The 20248-nt window shown below is 31.9% G+C and overlaps 1 protein-coding gene across 1 annotated transcript in view; it reads left to right on the forward strand.

Annotated features, from left to right (window-relative positions):
- Window positions 1–20031, forward strand: part of LOC129232339 (polynucleotide 5'-hydroxyl-kinase NOL9-like) — a gene marked incomplete at its 3' end in the record, with an annotated part of 29639 nt that extends 9608 nt beyond the window's left edge. Inside the window, exons 2-7 of the mRNA XM_054866491.1 lie at window positions 6444–6505; window positions 9266–9780; window positions 11736–11838; window positions 14097–14194; window positions 18286–18319; window positions 19895–20031. Coding sequence (XP_054722466.1) covers window positions 6444–6505; window positions 9266–9780; window positions 11736–11838; window positions 14097–14194; window positions 18286–18319; window positions 19895–20031 — 949 coding nt within the window. The remainder of the gene's footprint in view (window positions 1–6443; window positions 6506–9265; window positions 9781–11735; window positions 11839–14096; window positions 14195–18285; window positions 18320–19894) is intronic.
- Window positions 20032–20248: the final 217 nt, after the last annotated feature.

Raw genomic sequence — 20248 nt, forward strand, 5'->3', positions numbered from 1 at the left:
TGGAATATATGTGAATCCATATGTAAACAGGCTTTGGTTCAATTTTGACGCCAATCGCGCCAAGAGGTGCTGATTTTATTTTTTTTTTGGGAATAAAAATAGCTTTATTAATGCAACAATAAGAAAGATAAATCGTAATAGATTGTCGTCTGCATATTTCTCGTGATTTTAATTGTATGGAAATGATCGGAAATATTATCTCAATGATTTAAAATTTTTAACTGTTGCCATCTTATGTTTGTTAACAAATAAAATATTTAATTAATTCAAGCAAGGGTTTTAAAATAACTTTCAATTTTCGCTCTTTGCTTTGCTTTTGCAATAATTCAGACATTGGGATGGTCGTCAAGTTTTTGCATATGTAATTTTGTTTTTGTTGGGAATATTGCTTCCTCATCAAGCATGGGGAGGGATCCCAAAAAAAAATATATATATAGAAGAAAGTTTTGTGATGGTCACAACATACTAGTTTAATTTGTTTTCAAAAGCTTGCGGGATGAACTTGCCCCCCCCCCCCACCTCCAATGCCCATGATGGGCTTAGGTACCATCTTATTAACAATGAAAAATGCACCATAATAAAGTGATGTACAGACTATAGTTAGGGCAAACCTAACCTGGCAGCATTGCAAAGGCTGCACAGCTCCTGATCACAGCATGATCACGCTGCTCAGCCAGGTTTGCTCCAACTATAGTGTGGGAAATGCCGGTGTCAATGTTGCTTGAATCCAAAGTGTCACTAAAGTTGTGAAAGTCGATTCACAAAATCAATATTTTGTTGCCAATACTTATGCATGCATTGCAGGGCTTGAAAAATCTTTAAAATTTTACATGCTTTGCTGGGCATGTTTGTCTGAAAGATACGTGCCCGAATTTCAATATGCCCAGTTTTCCTTGTTGTATATCAATAAAAGCATTTGAATTTGTCGTACAGCATTCATCAGATGAATTATTTTTATATAAATTATAAAAAAAAATAGTTTGAATAAATAGTACATAATAAGCTGTCGTTAAATTTAACAAAGTTTAAATTATATAATGGGAAGGATCACTTTTAAGCAAACTGGAAACAGCAAAATGTCTAACAGTAGGGCTTGAAATAAATTTTGAGCTCCAAGTAAGGATACGGTAATTTTTCAATAAAATACGAAATAATAAAGGTTAGAAAAAAGTATTTGATCAAAAAATTACATGACCAGTAGGGTGGAACGAAAAAAAACAAAGTTTTTATTTTCGTAATAGTGCGGAAAAGTTGCGATTGGTGAAGACTCACAAAACAAAACTAAGATTTTTAAAATCGGATAATATCTTCCGATCCCGCAACGAGCCTGAATATTTGAAAAAATGGAAAATTTCGTGTTTTCTTAGTGATTTTTCAAAAATTTTGTTTTCTGTTTCTTTTTAAAACTCTAAGATGGAAAAGTTACGATTGGTGAAACCTTCAGAAATTAAAAAAAAAATTGAAATCGAATAATACCTTCTGATCCAGAACCAAGCCTAAAAAATCAAAAAAGTTGAGAATTTCAGGATTTTTCCGAATTTTTAACATTTTTGGATCAATGTACTTTTTCAGGCTACAGAACGGAGGAGTTACGTTTAGTGAAGACTTCAAAGTGAAAAAAAAATATCTTTTTGAAATAAAACAATATCTTCCGATCGCGCAACGAACCTACATGTTTGAAAAAATGTAAACTTTAAGCCCTTTTTTCAGCTTTTTTTTTTCTTTTAGTTTAACGATCCTCATAAGTTCGGTATGAAATACTAATGGAAGAACGTTTGTTTATAAAACAAATGTGATATTTCAGTACTAGAGCCTGCCTGTAAATTGTTCACATATCCCTTTAATCCCGCGATACTTATATTTGTTTATGCCGCTTAGTACAGTGTATGCATCTAATACGCCCCATTAGCGAAATAAAGAACCGCAAAAATTTCACAGACGATGCCATTCATGGTTACTGAACAATTCAAATCTGTCGATACTTACCTGACAATCTAAAACAAGTTGTTTGCCCTGTCATTGAAAGAAACTCTTTCTTTGCGCATCCCGAAATTTTATTAATGGCAATGGTGTTTAATGAAAGGGGGCACATAAGAGAACTAGCATTTAGAAACGTCTTAAAAGCCAGAGAATCTGTTTCTAAAGGCAAAAGCATTAGAAACTTTGTCATTCCATCTCTAAATTTCGAAGCAGAAGGTTACACAGAGATTATTAATTGGAACACGACAAAGCTATCTTCTCCACCTTTTCTTCGAAAAGTTCCTAACAAAGACATTGAAAATTTTATTGTAACAGGCACTATACCCGACTGGGATATAAAACTATTCCTCTGCCATACGCAAGCTGTCGAAAGATGTGTGAAGCTAATGACGGAAGCTTCACTCAAAGTGTGTGGATTTAAATCAAAAGATGTCTACATAAGAGCAACATTGAAATCCAGATCAATTAAGCCCGAATTTTCCAAAAAATCTTATTATAAATTAGCTTCAACAACTAACACTTAAAACAATAAGACTTGTATACTGGATTGTAAATTTGGTAAATATTTTATAACTTTCTATTATTTGAAAATGTTTCATTGTTGTAAAGAATGGTAGTTTTGCTTGTTTCGAATATACCTTAAAAGTCAAGAAATAAATTAATGTTTATGTGTAATATAGGTTTTTTTAAAGGCTTTTCCCTGTAACACCGGGGAAAAAAACAACAAGAACAATTTTATTTTTAATCACTAAGAAAAGATGAAATTCTCAATTTTTTTACTTTTCATGCTTGTTCCTGGATCAGAAGGTATTATTTGATTTCAATATGTTTTTTTTTAAAATTTCTGAAGGCTTCACCATCGTAACTTTTCCGTCTTAGAGTATTAAAAAGAAACGTTGGAGCAACATTTTTAAAAAATCTCTAAGAACACATGAAATTTTCCATTTTTTTTCAAATTTTTAGGCTTGTTGCGGGATCGGAAGATATTTAAAAATTTTTGTTTTGTTTTGTAAGTCTTCACCAATCGCAACTTTTCTGCACTATTACGATTCGAAAATAAAAACTTTGTTTTTTTCGTTCCACCCTAGTAAACAACTTGTTTTAGATTCTCAGGTAAATATCGACAGGTTTGAATTGTTCTGTAAACATGAATGGCACCGTCTGTGAAATTTTTGCGGTTCTTTATTTCGCTAATGGGGCGTATTAGATGCATACACTGTACTAAGCGGCATAAACAAATATGAGTATTGCGGGATTAAAGGGCCATGTGGACAATTTACAGGCAGGCTCTAGTACTAAAATATCACATTTGTTTTATAAACAAACGTTCTTCTATTAGTATTTTATACCGAACTTATGAGGATCGTTAAACTAAAAGAAAAAAAAAAGCTAAAAAAAGGGCTTAAAGTTTACATTTTTTCAAACATGTAGGTTCGTTGCGCGATCGGAAGATATTGTTTTATTTCAAAAAGATATTTTTTTTTTCTCTTTGAAGTCGTCACTAAATGTAACTTCTCCGTTCTGTAGCCTGAAAAAGTACATTGATCCAAAAATGTTAAAAATTCGGAAAAATCCTGAAATTCTCAACTTTTTCGATTTTCTAGGCTTGGTTCTGGATCTGAAGGTATTATTCGATTTCAAAGTTTTTTTTTAATTTCTGAAGGTTTCACCAATCGTAACTTTTCCATCTTAGAGCTTTAAAAAGAAACATAAAACAAAATTTTTGAAAAATCACTAAGAAAACACGAAATTTTCCATTTTTTTCAAATATTCAGGCTCGTTGCGGGATCGGAAGACATTATCCGATTTTAAAAATCTTTGTTTTGTTTTGTAAGTCTTCACCAATCGCAACTTTTCCGCACTATTACGATTCGAAAATAAAAACTTCGTTTTTTTCGTTCCACCCTAATGACCAGCCAGGCATGTAAGGGTAAAAGATTCATGCCCGATCAGAATTTTTACATGCCCCGGTTTTTGTGTTGAGAGCAAGGAATTTACATTAGTTAGCACAAGTGTTTCTATGCCGAATACCTTGGCTGCCAGCACAATCCTATGCATATGGTGTACCTGCATTTGAATCACTAAGCGAGTAGTTTTACTTTCTTAAAAAAAAATTTCGGTACAGATGTGACATACCCCCCCCCCCCCCCATTTGGCGGCATCCGATTTTTTGCACAAAATTTAAATATTTTTCTCGTCAATGAGGCGATAATTTTTTAAGCATAGCATCCCTGGCGAAACTAACCTGTGTTTGACAACCCGAAGGCAATCTTAGATCTGTTCAAACTTGTTCACTTGTTATCGGTTTCACGCAGGAGAGATTCTTGTTCTTTCGTGCAATATACCTTACAGAAAATCTTTTTTTGTGTTAGTTTAAATTCAGTAGTTGTGTTTTGATGAATAAATATTAGAAAACACCAGTTTCTTCAAACTTGAACGTTAATTAAAAGTAAACTCCAACTTGGTGTGTATCTCTTAGGTGCCATTGTCATTTTGTTTCAGAATGAATGTGAGGATTCATACCATAAAAAGGTAAGTTCTTTATTTTAGGATTCAAAAAAAACTCACACTTCCGAAATTCTTTGTTTTTACAAATCCTTGAAGGGTTCTTGTAGTTTTTAACTTTATTTTTACTGCATGTAAATTAATTTTACAAAAATAGTACGGTTATTTTGTTCTAAAAGTTAATTCTTATCGATGCCACGAATTATTTAGACATTCTTTTAACATGCCTCCTTTAGGTACTGAATTTCTGAAAATAAGTTGACTCCCGCATTTTATAAAAATATAAAAGTGTTTTTTTATTTAAAATATAATAGGTATTTTGAAAGCATGTCTGGATAGCAAATAAATGTATGGTATTTTTGTATTGTTTATGTTTAGGATGTTCTGTTGAGACATTTTTACTTTTCATACATCAAGATTTGAGTAACTAAGCGCTTTTTTGGCTGAAATAGTTATTGATTTTGGGGATGTTTTCTGCTTTAAACATCGCAATTTGAATCTCTTTGCTCTTTTTTAGCAGAGTATGACAAAAGTTTTTGTTCGATGAAATGCATGTTGGAAAATAGCTTTTATTTCTATTGGTATATATTTCATTGGTGAGCTGTTATAGTAATTTGTCAATTTAAGCATTTTAAATACTTCCTAGTAATTGTCTTTGGTGTACAAAAATTTCCTAGTTTCCGATATTTTTCAAGCGTATATTCGTGATGTTTTTTGTTGTTTTTATATATATTGTGTTCTGAAGTGTTTTTTATCTGATTTTTTCCTGTTGGCGCTAAAAAAGCACCACTAAGAACGATGTATGACATATTTCGTCATACATCGTTTTCTTGGCGCCAACAGGAAAAAGTCGCCAAGAGTAGGGTATATCACATCAGTTCCAATTTTTTTTAATTATTTTTAAAAAAATGTAAGTATTTTTGCATTTATTAATTTTTATGCAAATTTTGAAGTGCATAAGTGAGCAAGTGGAACTCACTTACAGACCTCTGCTAGAGCCCATCAATGCACCCTCTAGCAGCTCTGCCCCCTACCGGCACTCAGTGACATAAACACAGCATTAGGAATTTTCCTGACATGTTTCCTAGTTTCAGTACATTGTAGTTCAGGGATTCCCAACCGGTTCTTCGTGAACCCCTGGGGGTTTTCGAAAAAGATATTGTAATGATGGAGTTTTAACATGTCTGTTCCTGATGAAGTTTCATGTTCAAGCGGTTTCAAGGAAAATTTGCTTCTTTCTTATTCATTTGTCTCTCGCACATTCTATACTCTTAGCATGGAAACATTACATGGAGCATATGCGAGCGTCTCAAATATTTTGATGCTTAGTTTCTTTACCTTTTGAGTCCGATGAAGAGCTATTGCTCTTCTTTTGTGTCGAGTCCAAAATGCATAGAAGTGAGATCACGCTGTTGTTTGTGGCTATAATTTTCGCTCTACGCAGACTACAATTTACTTTCAGCTTTGTTGTCAAAAAAGAGAAAGAATGGCCAGCAACCCAAAAATACCACAGAAGTATGAAAAATTAATTACTGTAGAAAATTTTCGTGGGTGAAAGTTTGGCAGTGTAAGCTTTACGCAGTAAAAAAACAAAAAAAAAAAAAAAAAAAAACACGACGGAATTAAACCATGTGCTATATGTAAATAAGGAATTTATGAAATTTATGTTGGAAATTTCTTTTGTAGTAAGTGAGCTTAAAAATATTTGTTTCGTTAAAAATTCCCTTTCGGTTTAAAATTTAGAGTAAATGCGTAAATTGGAAAAACGACAATTCTATTATTTTCTTAATATATGCATTTTATAATGACAATGCAGCTTACGCATAAAGTTAGATGAGATAAATAAGGATTGAATCCTCTGGAATAAGTGAATTACTTTTTTGAACAACATGATGTATAGAATGCTATTTAAAGTTTTATGCTATATCTTCAAATATTTCATTAATGTCTACTTCCAGGAATCACAGTCCTGTGTTTCAATATCTCAGCCCTCACTTGCTCAAAATAAACCTAGTTATAGGTATGTTGATTTTTGTTGCCTTAAAGTTTTTTTAAAAATATTGTTTGTTCACATACAAAAAAGAAAAAGAAAATAATAGTTTAAAAAACTAAAAAAACACGCTTTCGTAGCAAAATGAACTAAAAAGTGAAAAATAAGCTTTGGATGATAGTAGTTGACCAATCACTTAATTTTAATGTAATACACAAAAAGCGTGGGGTGCTGTCTATTTACATTTTTGCTTGGACAACAAATGGAAGAAATTCAAGACGACTGATAAGAAGCCCCCCCCCCCCCCCCACGCTTTTTTGTATTACATTAAAATTAAATGATTGGTCAACTACTATCATCCAAAGATTATTTTTCACTTTTTAGTTCATTTTGCTACGAAAGCGTGTTTTTTTAGTTTTTTAAACTATCTTAAAGTTAAGACAAGGACACCCCGATGGGAAGCTACTGTGAGTCATCGATGTATATGTTTGCGGAAATCATATTTATATTACTTTGAAAATTTGAGATGCATTTGAATGAAAGCTTTGTTCAACAATGGTCTGATCAGCAATGAATTTCCAATTGAAGGCTCACCTAAATTTGGCATGAAATTAATTAAAAACAATTATATTTCATGTTCTAATTATCTTGGAACATTGGAACAAATTTTGTCAGATGCAGAAAAATTAAAGGTTTTTGCTGATATTTTTAAATAATTTGGAGAGCATTTTTTAATGTATTTTTTAAAATTTTTCCTTTTTCACATTGTTGGATTTATGCCAAAATATTGATTAAAATTGGAGGAAACTAACAATTAAAAAAGTTATTAATTAATTTGATTATAGAACATTGCATTGTCATCGGGTCTGAGGTCGCGTGCCAAATTTGAAAAGAATCCGATCGCAGGAAGTGGGGGAAATTTGAGCTGAAAGATTCCGTTACAAGATACATACATACGGGTGAAGCTAATAAAAGCGTGTTAAAAAAGTAAGAGAATTTTTGAGAGTGGTGCTTCAAGTTGAGTATTTTTTTTTAAAGATTTAATAAATGGTTGGTTGTTTACCTTTTTTTTTTCTGAAAAAGAAGAGAGTAAACATATCCACCTGTAACAGAAGGTTATTTCATTTCAGTAATTCTCGTGTTTTTTTGTATTGTGGTCATTCACTCTAGCAGATTGTCGGATTTTTTTCTCTGCTATATTGTCTCATAGTTGTATTATAATTTTTAATAATACTCAGTTTTAAAATTTTGTATGATTAAAGTTTTAAGTGTAACCTAGTTTTTAGTTTTTATCAGGATTTGCTTTCTGCCGGCAGAAACTAGTTTTTGCCCTGCCAGTGGCAGAAACTGGTTATAAACGGCAGAAACTGGCAAAAACTTAAAAGCATCTTTAATTACTTAAGTGATTGCTAAATGATATTCATTTAAGTAAACTAAAAAATTAAGCTTCATTTCATCATTTAAAAAAATAAAATCCTATGCTAATGCCCTTGATTTAGTTTGAGAAGGGAACTTTTCAATTGCAGATGCTCGTAATGTTTGGATTAATCTAACAAAGGACGAAAAATCATATAGGTGCTCAGGAAAGAGGAGCGAAATACAAATTTAAAAGGCATTTCTGATTTTAATTTGCTCACTCATATATTTCATCTAAATTGTTTGTGATCGAAATTATCACGTGCTTCAAGAAGAAAATGCCAGAATTTTACTTGCCAATAAATATTAAGATAGATTTTGTACCTTAATGTCACAGTTTTGCAAAAAAAGAAATTGTCCCTATTTCTCGAAACTTAATTTTCCAGTTAAATTTCTCTCACTACCCCAGTTACTACATGGTGAACCAGTTAAAAAAATATATACAATCGATGAAAGTTTCACGAACATTGCTTGTTCCTTCATGCATTGCTTGCTAGCTCTTCTGTTGAAGGAATATTCTAAAGTTTCTCATTTGTACATATTAGATTGAGAAACTGTTTAGATTTTAGAAACCACCTTTACTAAGAAGCAACTGCAGGGTCCAAACAATGTAACATTTAATTTTAAATTGTGGTAATATCTTAATTAAATTGTGCTTTGGTTAATAATTTTTTCCATGTACTTCCTATTGCATGTCAATAATTTAATTTTTTTTATTTTGTGAGTTTTTGCCAGTTTCTGCCGCAAATGTGGCAGAAAGTGGTTTTTGCCATGCCGGTTTTAACCGGTTTCTACCAGTGGTTTTAACCGCCTCGGCAGGAACTTGCCAGCCCTGGTTTTTATAAATCTTGTCGTAATTCAAAAATAATCTTTTAATGCTAGTGTTTTAGATGATAATCAAAATATAAGCACAGACACAGATAAATGGTTCCTGTTCTGCATTTATTAACATTAAAGAAAAAAGGTATTTTATAAATGAAAACCTAAAACATCACAAATTCAATGGTGTGTAAATAACTTACAATGATGCATTGAATATTATAGGATTAAAACATATTAAAAAAAGAGAGAATTAGAGCTAAAATTTGTAAAAATTAAGACAACTTGAAAGCATATCTTATTTTGCTGTTTTGTTAAAAAGTGATAAAATATTTCTACCAGGATGATTTAATCATGAAAAACAATTAGATCATTTTTCATGAAAAATGACTGATTGTTGTCTTCACTAATTTAAAGTGAAACAGTAGATGCAACAACTATTGGAGTTCTTGATATTAGTATGTTTGTAGCAAAGTTTTCACTTCATAAATAATTTGCAATTTTGTTGTATAGTATGAAGCAAAATTATATTGTAAATTTCTTTCCTCGTTTCAGTGTTACAAGTGTTCCATCATTAAGTGCTGAAATTGTTGTTCTTCAGCATCCGACTTCAGTAACTCTTCATAAGTTCATTGATGTTAAAGTTATTAGTGGTGGCATTTCAATTTTGGGGTGGAACATGACTTCCCTGAGTGAAAAAGTTACCATATTTTCTTATGAAAGAACTGGACTCATCGAGCTTACCACTTTGCATGCAGACCCAATGTGGAAAACGAAAGAAACCTGTAAAAGTATAAAAACAGCTCTTAAAGAAATTATAGGGAAGGAGGATACAATTAAAATTCTTGAAAAATGTGGCAACTCATCTGTCATTGTGATGCTACAAAGAGCAGCATTTACATCACCGTTAAAGATTCTTAGTATTTACTATCCAAGAGAATCATGGCTTCCGACAGATTGGAAAAATAATCGCCATTTTATAAAGAAGAAGTCTAGTCATCAGGTCATCAAGTTCACAGTCGATCATGTAACAGTAGCTGAAGCAATTGCTCATGCAATGCGTAAAGCAAGTATGATTGCATTTTTATGTTTTGTTCATTACTAAGTGCTATTTGTATGTACTTTTTGAAATTTCTTCTTAGTAGCTTAGCTGGGTTCTGAAGTAAAAGTTAGATTAATTTTGGGGTAAAAGATGTATGACTCCTGCGGGGGAAAAAAATGTTAGCTCTAACTAGCTAACTGCAAGTTTTGTTGGACATTTTTAAAATGAAAAGCAACGGGAATTAAAAAGAAATATTATTAATAATTTGTTTACAAACTAAACTACTATTTATACGACTATCATTAGGCGATACTTGCCAAATTGTGTGCATTAGGCATAATATTTATACTTCTTAACTCTTAACTAGGCTTGCCAAACGTCCCAGTTCCACCAGGACAGTCCCTGTTTTCAGACAAAATGCTGGTGTCCCGGCCGGTTTACTTCGCGTCCTGGAAAAAAAATAAATCGGAGAAAAGATGTCCAAAAAATTTTTTAAATAATTAACGGTGAAAGATTCTTTTGGACAATTAATGTTACAATCCTTTGTAACATTAACATGGAAAACTAGTATTGGACTAGCTTTTGTAAATATCTTTACAACAAGATCAAAACCGAAAAAATTCTACCCAATGTAAACATTATTTTACTTTTCATCCCTCATTTAAAGTCTTTCTTCTAATTAAAGTAATCTGTAAATATAAATGTGTAAGAAATAAAGTGTTTCCTGGTTTTGGTTCATAATTAGTAACCATTTATTCATAGCATTGAGAATGAACTACCCTCTAAAAAACACTCTAAAAACTGGCCAAAATGTGTGTACCCTTTTGAAGACCAGCAACACTGTGTGTGGGAGGAAGGGGGGAGTACATTCTGGTGTCCCGGTTGAACATTTCAAAAATCTGGCAAGCCTACTCTTAACTGCTATTGCACTTTTAAAAGGCAGTTTTTTTTACACATATTGAAATCCAATTGCATCTGCTTCTGTAAAACTCGCTCATTTTTGTTCACTATGCCATTCTACAGCTTAAAATTTAATAATTTTGTATTGTTATATTCAACTTTTATTTTATTCTCATACTTTACTTTTTGTTGTGGACTTTTATGCTCATTGTTTTGCCACTCTCATTCGAAAAATTTCTATTCATTTCCACTCCAGTTTATTCAAGCCAGCACCATTCTCAAAGTTTATTCTATTGCTTACCAAAGATGTTGTGAACGAAGATATTAATAGAGTTAAACTTATGTTGCTGTTAAAAACGTTTAGAATGGTGATAGATTTCTGAAATGAAGGAACTTTCTTTTGGAAAAATAAAATAAGTCGAAAGTCTAGAAATTTTGTCAGTTATACAAAAATGTAAAGGGTACTTAAGCTTTCTTAAAGTTTGGACAATCATATCAGTTACTGTTGTAACTGAAGCATTATTTGTTTTTTAATATTAGTAACTTAAGAAATGTTTTGTTCAAAAAATCTTTTTTGGGACATTCTAAGAATTGGAATATTGAATTCCGATTATTAAACGACTTTGTTAAAAAATAATAATAATAAATATTATTTTTAACACAAAAATACAAAAATATTGCATGCATAAGTTTCAAGAGTAAAAATGTAAATCTTTTTTCAATGCAGAAACTTTTTTTAGCTTCTGATGCTAAGCAGCCTTTCTCGTGACTTGAGCATTCACGTGTATGCAATATTTGTTGACTAGTTGGATGTTAATTATTTTTCAAACGTTTGCACTCGATAACTAGTAGAAAAAAACCATTTTTTACAAATTTCAATCCCTATATCTTTTTTTATTGAAAAACCCATATTTGTATATGCCTTTGCTTGTTCTTAGACTACATTTACTGAAAATATTAACTATTTGTTAAATTAAAGGCATATACTTGTAATTGAGTATTAAAAATATTTTCTGAACAGGAGGAGTTGATGTATAGTTAAATTTGTTCAGTACTGTTTCAAATGGTCTTTTACACCCTTAGCTGTGAACGCCAAAAATCCTGCTCCACGTGTCGTTATTTGTGGGAACTCGCATACTGGAAAATCTACTGTTGCACGTTTTATTATCAATAGGCTGTTGGAAATGTAAGTATGATTCTCTTATTAAGTGTCTAATTTAAGGGAGGGGTAAGGTTTTCAGCTTCAAAAAATACACTTTTGTCACATTTCTTTCTTTTTTTTTTTTTTAAGGGTTTGATTAAATTTATTAAAACCATTTATGCATTATTATATATAGTTTTAAGAATATGCTATAAAATTTTGATAAAAAAATATCCACAGACTAAAATTTTTCCCAGAGCGCCTTTGGAGAAAGACCATTTGCCGTGTTCACTATCTCAGCTGACAATTATCTGAAAACAAAAAGTATTTGAATTTTATCAAAGCATTAATAAATCCTCCCCTCAACGGTCTGTTTTTTTTTTCTTCACTCTAAAATTTTTCGGCTATTTTAAGTTAAAAGTGCTATTTTTCACGAAAAGTTCTGCCATTTTGTAAGTAAAAAACAGATTTAAAATAAAAAAAAAATTCTAAAAACCAACATTTAAGGGAAGTTTTTTATATGCAAAATGTGTGTATCAAGTTTAAAATAAATCAGACCAGTAGTTTTTAAAATGGGAATGAACACACTTTGAAAAAGTGGTTTTGAGAACAAGACGTTAAATGTTATAGAAGCTAAAACCATTGAATCCAGATCCACGAAGTACAATCCCTGTAGCAGCTTCGATGTCCTCAGCATTTTTTTTTTTTACTGATACTTATTTAATTTTAATTAACTCCAAGCAAGTAGCACTGAGGTTCTGAGCGTCCATAGCTTTAGACTTCTTCAGCTGTCGGAGCTACAGTTTGAAGGAGCAGAGACTAAATACTCGATAATTTTGGGAATTTTGCTTGGATTGACTGGAAATTTTGGAAATATAGTTTTCGAATGTTTAACTGCAAGAAAATATGTAAAAGATAAAATCAATTTTTTGAAAGTGCAAATCCCTACCCCTCCCTTAAGAGACAATGTAGTTTTTGCTGCCTTCAGAAATTTTCTCATTATTAAACAAATTTTATTTTATATTTTAATTTTTCATAAATATCCACCATCGAGCTATAAGTAAAAAAAAAAACCTGAAAGAAAAAGCAACGTTATGCTTGGCTACGTGATATGATATGATTTGTTTTCAGCTGTTTAAAAGCTTCAAGCAACCTTTTTTTTTTCTGAAATTTCAAATTATGAATTTATTACATATAAAAAGAAACTTTATGCAGAGAAAAGTTAAAATAAATATTACATTAAAAAAATTGCAGAGAACTGCATACGTATGATTCATAGTCACAAGAAACCCCTTTCTCAATGCAAAAAACGTTAGGTTATGGGTGTCAAGATATCCAACAAAATTGCATATCTTTTCATCCATAAGCTCATCTCTTTTGAATTGGAGAAAGGGCCCAGTGTAACCCCGAAACAAGTGCGTTAATTCTGCAAATTTGTGTGATTTAATGAAGTTATGTTTAGTTACATGCATTTATTCAAAATTTTCAGCAGTTAAGGTCAACACACCAGTAGCGGCCAATGCTGAATGGTGCTTCAGTAGTTGCCACTTCAAGGTTTGTATTTGAAAAAATAGGGTTCTCGAGGCTTCCCAATGGATTCAAACATGCAGTAGGTAATACCTCCTGCACATTTGAGGCAGTGAGAAGCAAAGGGATGTAAGTGGCAAAATTAAAAATTTGGAGATAACCAGTTCACATGGTAGGTCAACCTCTCCTCTATCTTGTGGCAAGAGATGGCACTAGTTAGCCCTGGTAGTTGCTGCTATACAGCATGTTTTAGGGAAAAAAAATCAATGAAAGCCTACCTAGAACCTAATCTTTAAACGCGATTTAATCAAAACTTGAAAATATCCATTTGCATCCGTTTGCTTCTCACTGCCTCATTTGATGTTTTTTTAAATCCATTGAAAGACCTGGAATCCTTTTTTTTTTTCTTTTACAGATATAAACCTTGAAGTGGCCACTACTGAAGCACTGGGCACTACTCTGCCGTGGGCAGGTAAAGAGCAGTATATGCAAAAATGAGTTTTCGAGATTTTTGAAAAAATGTGTGTAGGTTTCAATACTAGAGATAGAGAAACGTTGAAATTTGACATCTTTTTAAGGTTTTTTTTTCAGCAGAAACCAAATAAGCAAGCTTGTACAATTAAGCTAACATACAATAGATGACAAAAATGAAAAATGTGCAGCTACTGCCCTTTACCTGCCCATGGCAGTACTGGTGTGTGTACCTTACTTGTCGTATATTATCTTCAAGAAAACAAAAGTTTACTTGTTTTTGACTAAATGGATCTTGATTACAGGTTTTCACATGTGTTTTATCTGGATGCTGATCCTGGACAGCCAGAATTTACTCCACCTGGTGTAGTCAGTTTGAGCAAAGTTGACAAGTGCATGATAGGTAATTTTTAAATTGTCATTATTAGAGATTTCCCCCCTTTAATGTTTCAAATAAAAGACCCCGTGCCTCCTCCCAGAGTGCTGAGTAACAGATTTTTTAAATATATTTTATTGTTATTGAGGGAAAAAAAGAACACGTTGTGGGAAAATAAAGTGATCTTTAGCAGAAAAAAAATGAGCTGATGTATGCATCACTTGACTCAGTGGTTGGAAGTAGAGCGCTACAAGTAGCGACGCTACTGTAGTAGCTACATTTTTTAGTAGTTTCTAGTGTAGTGCACTACTTTTTGAAACAAGTAGTGTAGCGAGTAGTTCGATACAAAAAATTAGTAGTTTATAGCGATTTCAGAAAACTACTTTTAAATAAACTTCCGAAGAAAAAAAGAAGAATCAAAGTTCAAACGAATTTGACTGGTGCAAGGTTTACACAAGTGCATCAGCGGATACAATGAGAAATAAAGCTCATAAAAATACGAGCTAACCTCAGATCTATCGTTTTAACGCCATACGTTATATCTGTTTGACGCCATTAGTTTGTTTGTCATTGTATTTCTCATATTTCGTCAATATTTATTTTCAATAGAGCTTGACTTAAAAAGAAAGTATATGAATTAGCGATAACCGCCAATTTTGTAACTCCTTTTTTTTTCTGGCTGCCGAGAATGTCCCATGGATGAACATTTTAAATTTCAAAGAGATTTTTGTTCCAAGATTGTAAAAGCACTTATTTTCGCGAAAATTAAAATATCGGTGATTTCGCAAGTGGAAAATTTCGTGAATTTTCCACTAATTCCAATAATTTTCCAAAATTGAAAAACAAAAGTATTTCGTGAAGGTGAAGCTTACATTTTCATAATTACGATGGGCACGGAAAAATCGTGAAAATAGTGCTTCTACAGTGTTCACCAAATAAAGAAGCTGTAAATATTATAGAAGATGATACTAAACTGACCTGACCGGCTTACAATAAATACGAGCAGGAGAGTGTTTATAAAAGTATGATAACGGACATTTTTGGGGAAAATAAAAAGAAAAAAGAAATAATAGATAATTCTTAGTAGTATTCGATGTTCAGATGAACTAATTTATCAATCTATCCCTTTTTCTGTTCAATCTTCATACAGTGAGTGTGTGTATTAGGGTGCCCCCGAAAAATCAAAAGTTGATTTTTCAAATCGCACACCCTCTGTATTTTTCCTTTAAAGTCAAAACAATTGTGAAAAATGTTTCGTATAATTTGAACAACGGCAAACAGTCTGGCTTTTGTCTGAGAGTAAAAACCAGCTCTGTGTACTAGACCAAATAAAAAATATATAATTTTTTTCGAAGTTTGAAACTTTACGTTGATAAAACGTTTGCCCTATAGTACCACATGTACCACAAACATATTTATCCAAATTTAAAAAAAAAACTTTTAGGTATCCTACACTTGGCCTAAAATTAATAATTTTTTTTAACTTTTCTTTTTTTTATATACAAATTTTTAAAAAGCAAGATAAATTTAACGAAATTATCAAGCTAAAAAATATGAGAAGTAAAGTAGGTTATTAGCGTTAAACAGAAATTTTTGCTCTCCTGCAATATTTAAGTCTCCTACATAGTACTCAAAGATATGCATTTTTTCAAGGTTAAGTTAAATTTTTCATTTTAAATTTCTTTTTTTTTTTAAATATTATTATTCATTTACAAATGTGTGTGTTGATCTGAAAAATGTGTTCGCTAATAATTTTTGAACTTGATATTTTGTTTCAATTAAAATGTAGATAAATAGAAAAAAAAAATCAATTTTTTGAAGAAAATTATAAAGTTTAGGCCAAGTGTGAGATATCTAAATGTTTTTTAAATTTGAATAATTGATTTTATGGTGCATGTGGGATGTGGGATATATAGAGGCAAGGTTTTATCAACAAAAATTTCGAGTTACTAAAAAAAATTTTTTTTTTTTTTTTTTCAATTTGTCCTGACATACCTACAAGTGCTGGCTTAACCTTTCAGACGCAGGTCGGCACGGGTTGCCGTTGTTCAAACTGCATGAAACTTTTTTTTTTAACAATTGTTTTGACATAAGAAGAAAAATATAAGAGGATATGCAACTAGAAAAATGGACTTTCATTTTTTGTGGGGCACCCTAGTCTGTATGCTTTTTATTTACTTATTTTGTAAAAAGTAGCAAAGGAGCGTTTACATTTCAAAAGTAGTTTGTAGTTGCTACATTTTTAAAAAAGTAGTTGTAGTTGTAGTTAACTACATTCGTAACGAAGAAGTTGTAGTTCGCTGCAAAATAAATGTAGTTTTTCCAACCACTGATTTGACTTCCTTTTACTCCAATTTAAGGTCATTTCACCGTTACTGGCAATTTTAATGTGATTCAATAGTTTACTCTCTAAATATCACCAACAGTAGTCAAATTGAAAAGAAGATTGAAAAGAAGAGATTTAAAAGAAGAAAAAAAATTGCCATATTTGTCACCAAGTTGGCGATCAAAAGACTAGCAATATATCGCCAAGTATCCACCAAATGATAACACCACTTGAGTTAATAGTATCCACCAATATTTCTGGTATGAATTTACAGTAGTACCTTGCAAAGTTGTCTCTTAAAAAGTGCTTGAACTTTTTTCTCCTTGAAGGGTTATGAACCCTGATTGACATACCCTGATCCCCAAATGATGGGCCTGAAGGAAAATTCTGGTTCTTGCAAAGTATGAAAAATAGTGTTTTACTTCCCAGGTGCTGTTAACGAAAAAGAAGAGTCTCTTTTATGGATTTCTTTTTTTTTTGGTTTGTGTGTGTGTGTGTGTTATTCATATATAACATACAAGGGCGGATCAAATGTAAACCGGAATTCTTAAAAAAAAAATTGTTTGCATCAACCAAAAAGTATACATCAGTGATCCTTTATCTACATGGTGTCCTTCTTTTAATACACATTTTATCTAACAGATGCGTAAGCATTTGATGCCATCACGATAGAAAGAAAAGGGACGTGTGCAGAGCTGATTGCGCACTATAACTCCTCTATACTTGCACCATCATCAAATTGTTGTCCTCCTAGGTCAAATGGTAGCCACAGGGCGATAAATCTGGACTGTACAAACGGGATTTCTTGGTATGTCCGATGAAATTCCTTCAATTTTTTCTCGTCAAAGCGGCAGTATGTGACCTTGCATTTCATGAAGAAGAATCACTTTGCGTATCGCTTACCAATATCACAGGTTGTATGCAGCTTGTGCTTCGTCCCAAAGATGACAGCAATAGCCTGCATTAGTTTTCCTTCTTCTGTAATGTCATGAATGGTAACAATATTGTCTGCAAAGATGCTTGTCTGTGGTTTTTCACCAGGTTTGTTTTCCTAATTTGTTTCCTCAGGCTTATTGTCCTGCCTGAGGATGGTGGGCTGCAAAAATTATGTCCTGCCATAATTTTTGCAGCCCACTCATGTGTTTCTTCCACAGACTGTGCTTAAAGCTATCTCAAAATTTCAGAGGGTTTGGTGCCATCTTTGCGAAAAATTTAATAATGATGCGTTGCGCAACTGACTTGTGCACATCTTGCTCATTCATGGGGTACTGAAGCAGCCCAGATTTCCAATGTGTGTGCGAACAAAAAACCCTTCTTTAGATATCCCCACCAACATATTGACAAGTCACCACTTTTACTAACAACAACGTAAGAGTCAAATTCCAGTTAATATTTGATCTGCCCTCGTATTAGCTACATCTACATCCCTTCAAACCTGACAAATGTTTTTTTTATTTCAGTAAATTTACATGTCCAAATTGGTAAATTTCTGAAAAAAAGGTTTTTAATTTCCTTTTTATGAGAGTCTTAAGTTCAGATTATTTTCTAAGGGATCTGAGAAATTTTGCCAGGCGTCTTGCCAACAAAGATAATTGCTTTGAATTTTCCTCTGACATTTTCTTACCTGTTAGTTTTTTTTTTTTTTATGAACTAAAGGTGATTAAAAAATATTGTTCCAATTAGAGGAAAAAAAAAATTTATTTCCTTAATTCGCCATTGCATTTTCATCATTTTAAAATAAAATTATTATTCAATTATTTTATGAATATCTAATTTTTTTTAATTTATGTAGGACCACCTTTCAGTCATCTGCGGAAACCAATGAAGTAAGTTACACTTAACTATATATGTATGAATGAGATATGAATATATATGAAACAAATACTGCTTGGTCTGGGGGGGAAGCATTGCTTTTGAGTTGACTCCTATTTTTAGGGCTCCCAAAATGACTTTTTTTTTCCCAAAAGTCACTTTTTTTTCATTGGTCACTTAAGTCACTTCTGAATGTCAAAATTCATTTTTCATCACTATTTTGGTAAAAATGTCTGTTTTGTCGCTTTTTTTGTTAACTGGAAAAAAAATCTAAACAAGTGACAAATATTTGAAATTTTTCTACGAACATCCAAAAACGTTGCTGAGTGCCAGGATTCGCAGCAAGATCTAGAGGAGGAAAGTCCTTTTCCCCCTGACGGCATTGAGTTTGGCAGCGTGACTTGCTTGTGGCTATTTTCTTGTGATTACTGTTTTTTTTTTTTTTGTGTGTAAATAATTATTTAACTGATTTTGTTAATTTATGGAAGAATAGTCAGGCTAAAAATTCTTCTTGTATTTTTGAACAGTCAAAAAAATATATGGTCTGTGCTTTTCTTGTTAAGTTATTAAAAAAAATGTGTACTATTGTACTATTCTGTGTGTTTATGTTTGATAGTCAAAGTGAAATGCCTTTAATTTTGAAGTTTTGGTCGATAATATTTTCTATGATTAGATTAAAAATTTAAGTATTTTTTAGGTTTAGAACATTGCAGATTAAGTTTTAAAATGTGATAAAACTATATACAGTCGAGCCTCCATATATCGAACTTCCACATATCGAAATTTTCTATATATCGAAATTCCAGCAAATTTCAATATTCATTACATAGAAAAATTGTTTCTATATATCGAAAAAATCTCTATGTATCGAAAAAAATTTCGAGACTTTCGTAGATTTTTTTTTTTCACTTTAGACTTTGTCTCGTGAAAAATGAAGGTTGGGGGAGAAAATTATGGTTACTAAAGGTTGCTAAGAAACTCATAAGAAATCTGGGTTTGAGGGGTGTGTAAATAGGTCATTGTTCCGTTCTAGAGTTTTTAAATTCCCTCAAGTTTATTTCAAATCTTATGTAAAATCAGCTTCAAGTTATCCTTTTTATCTGTTGATTATCATTCCTAGTCTTTTTAGCTTCAGTAAAAATCATTCAAGTTAAGTAGATTAATTTTTTTACTTTTCTCTCGATTACATTGTCAAAACGAAAATCCCCTCATGTTGTGAATCAAGTTGAACTGCCGAAGAATGAAGATGTATGAAGGCACAAAAATGTAATTTCTGTTATTTTTTCAGTTGTTAACTTTCGTTTAATTCGATGCGTGTATAAATTATAAATTGGGTTTCATGCACGAAAATTAGCTTTAATTTTAATGTTTTAGGAGATTTCTATGATAAAATAAGATCGTTTCTATATATCAAATTTTTTTCCGGCAACTTGCTACTTCGATATATGGAGGTCCGACTGTACTTAGTTTTAGTGGTAATAGTTGATTATTGGTTGGTCACTTTTTTGCATCACTTTCTTGGTGAGAGCCCTATATTTTAATTTAATACTCAATATTATGAGCTCTAACAATGTGCTTCCATATTGTAGAATGGTTTTTACTGGAGCAATTTCTGCTGAAGCCTCTCCGCCTATGTATTTCAAAAGCATTAAGCAATTAACTCAGCAATACTTCAAGGAACATTCTTCAGAAACATTAATAGTCAACACAATGGGATGGATGCAAGGTAAAAACCTTAATTTGCTTTCTTGAGTAATTTTCATTGTAGAATTTGTTTCAGTGCTTTATAAGTTGGAAGATTCCCCTGGAAGCTGAGAAGACATCACTAACTTTTGCGTGGAAGAAAATTTTTTTCACTACAACCTGTGTATTCTCACATTTTAAAATTCCCTGTTTGAAATCTTGCCCTCCCTCCCCCTGCATAAACATTTTAAATTTTACCC

The sequence above is a fragment of the Uloborus diversus genome, unplaced genomic scaffold (genome assembly GCF_026930045.1).
Source record: "Uloborus diversus isolate 005 unplaced genomic scaffold, Udiv.v.3.1 scaffold_1165, whole genome shotgun sequence".
In the NCBI taxonomy this organism is placed as follows: Eukaryota; Metazoa; Arthropoda; class Arachnida; order Araneae; family Uloboridae; genus Uloborus; species Uloborus diversus.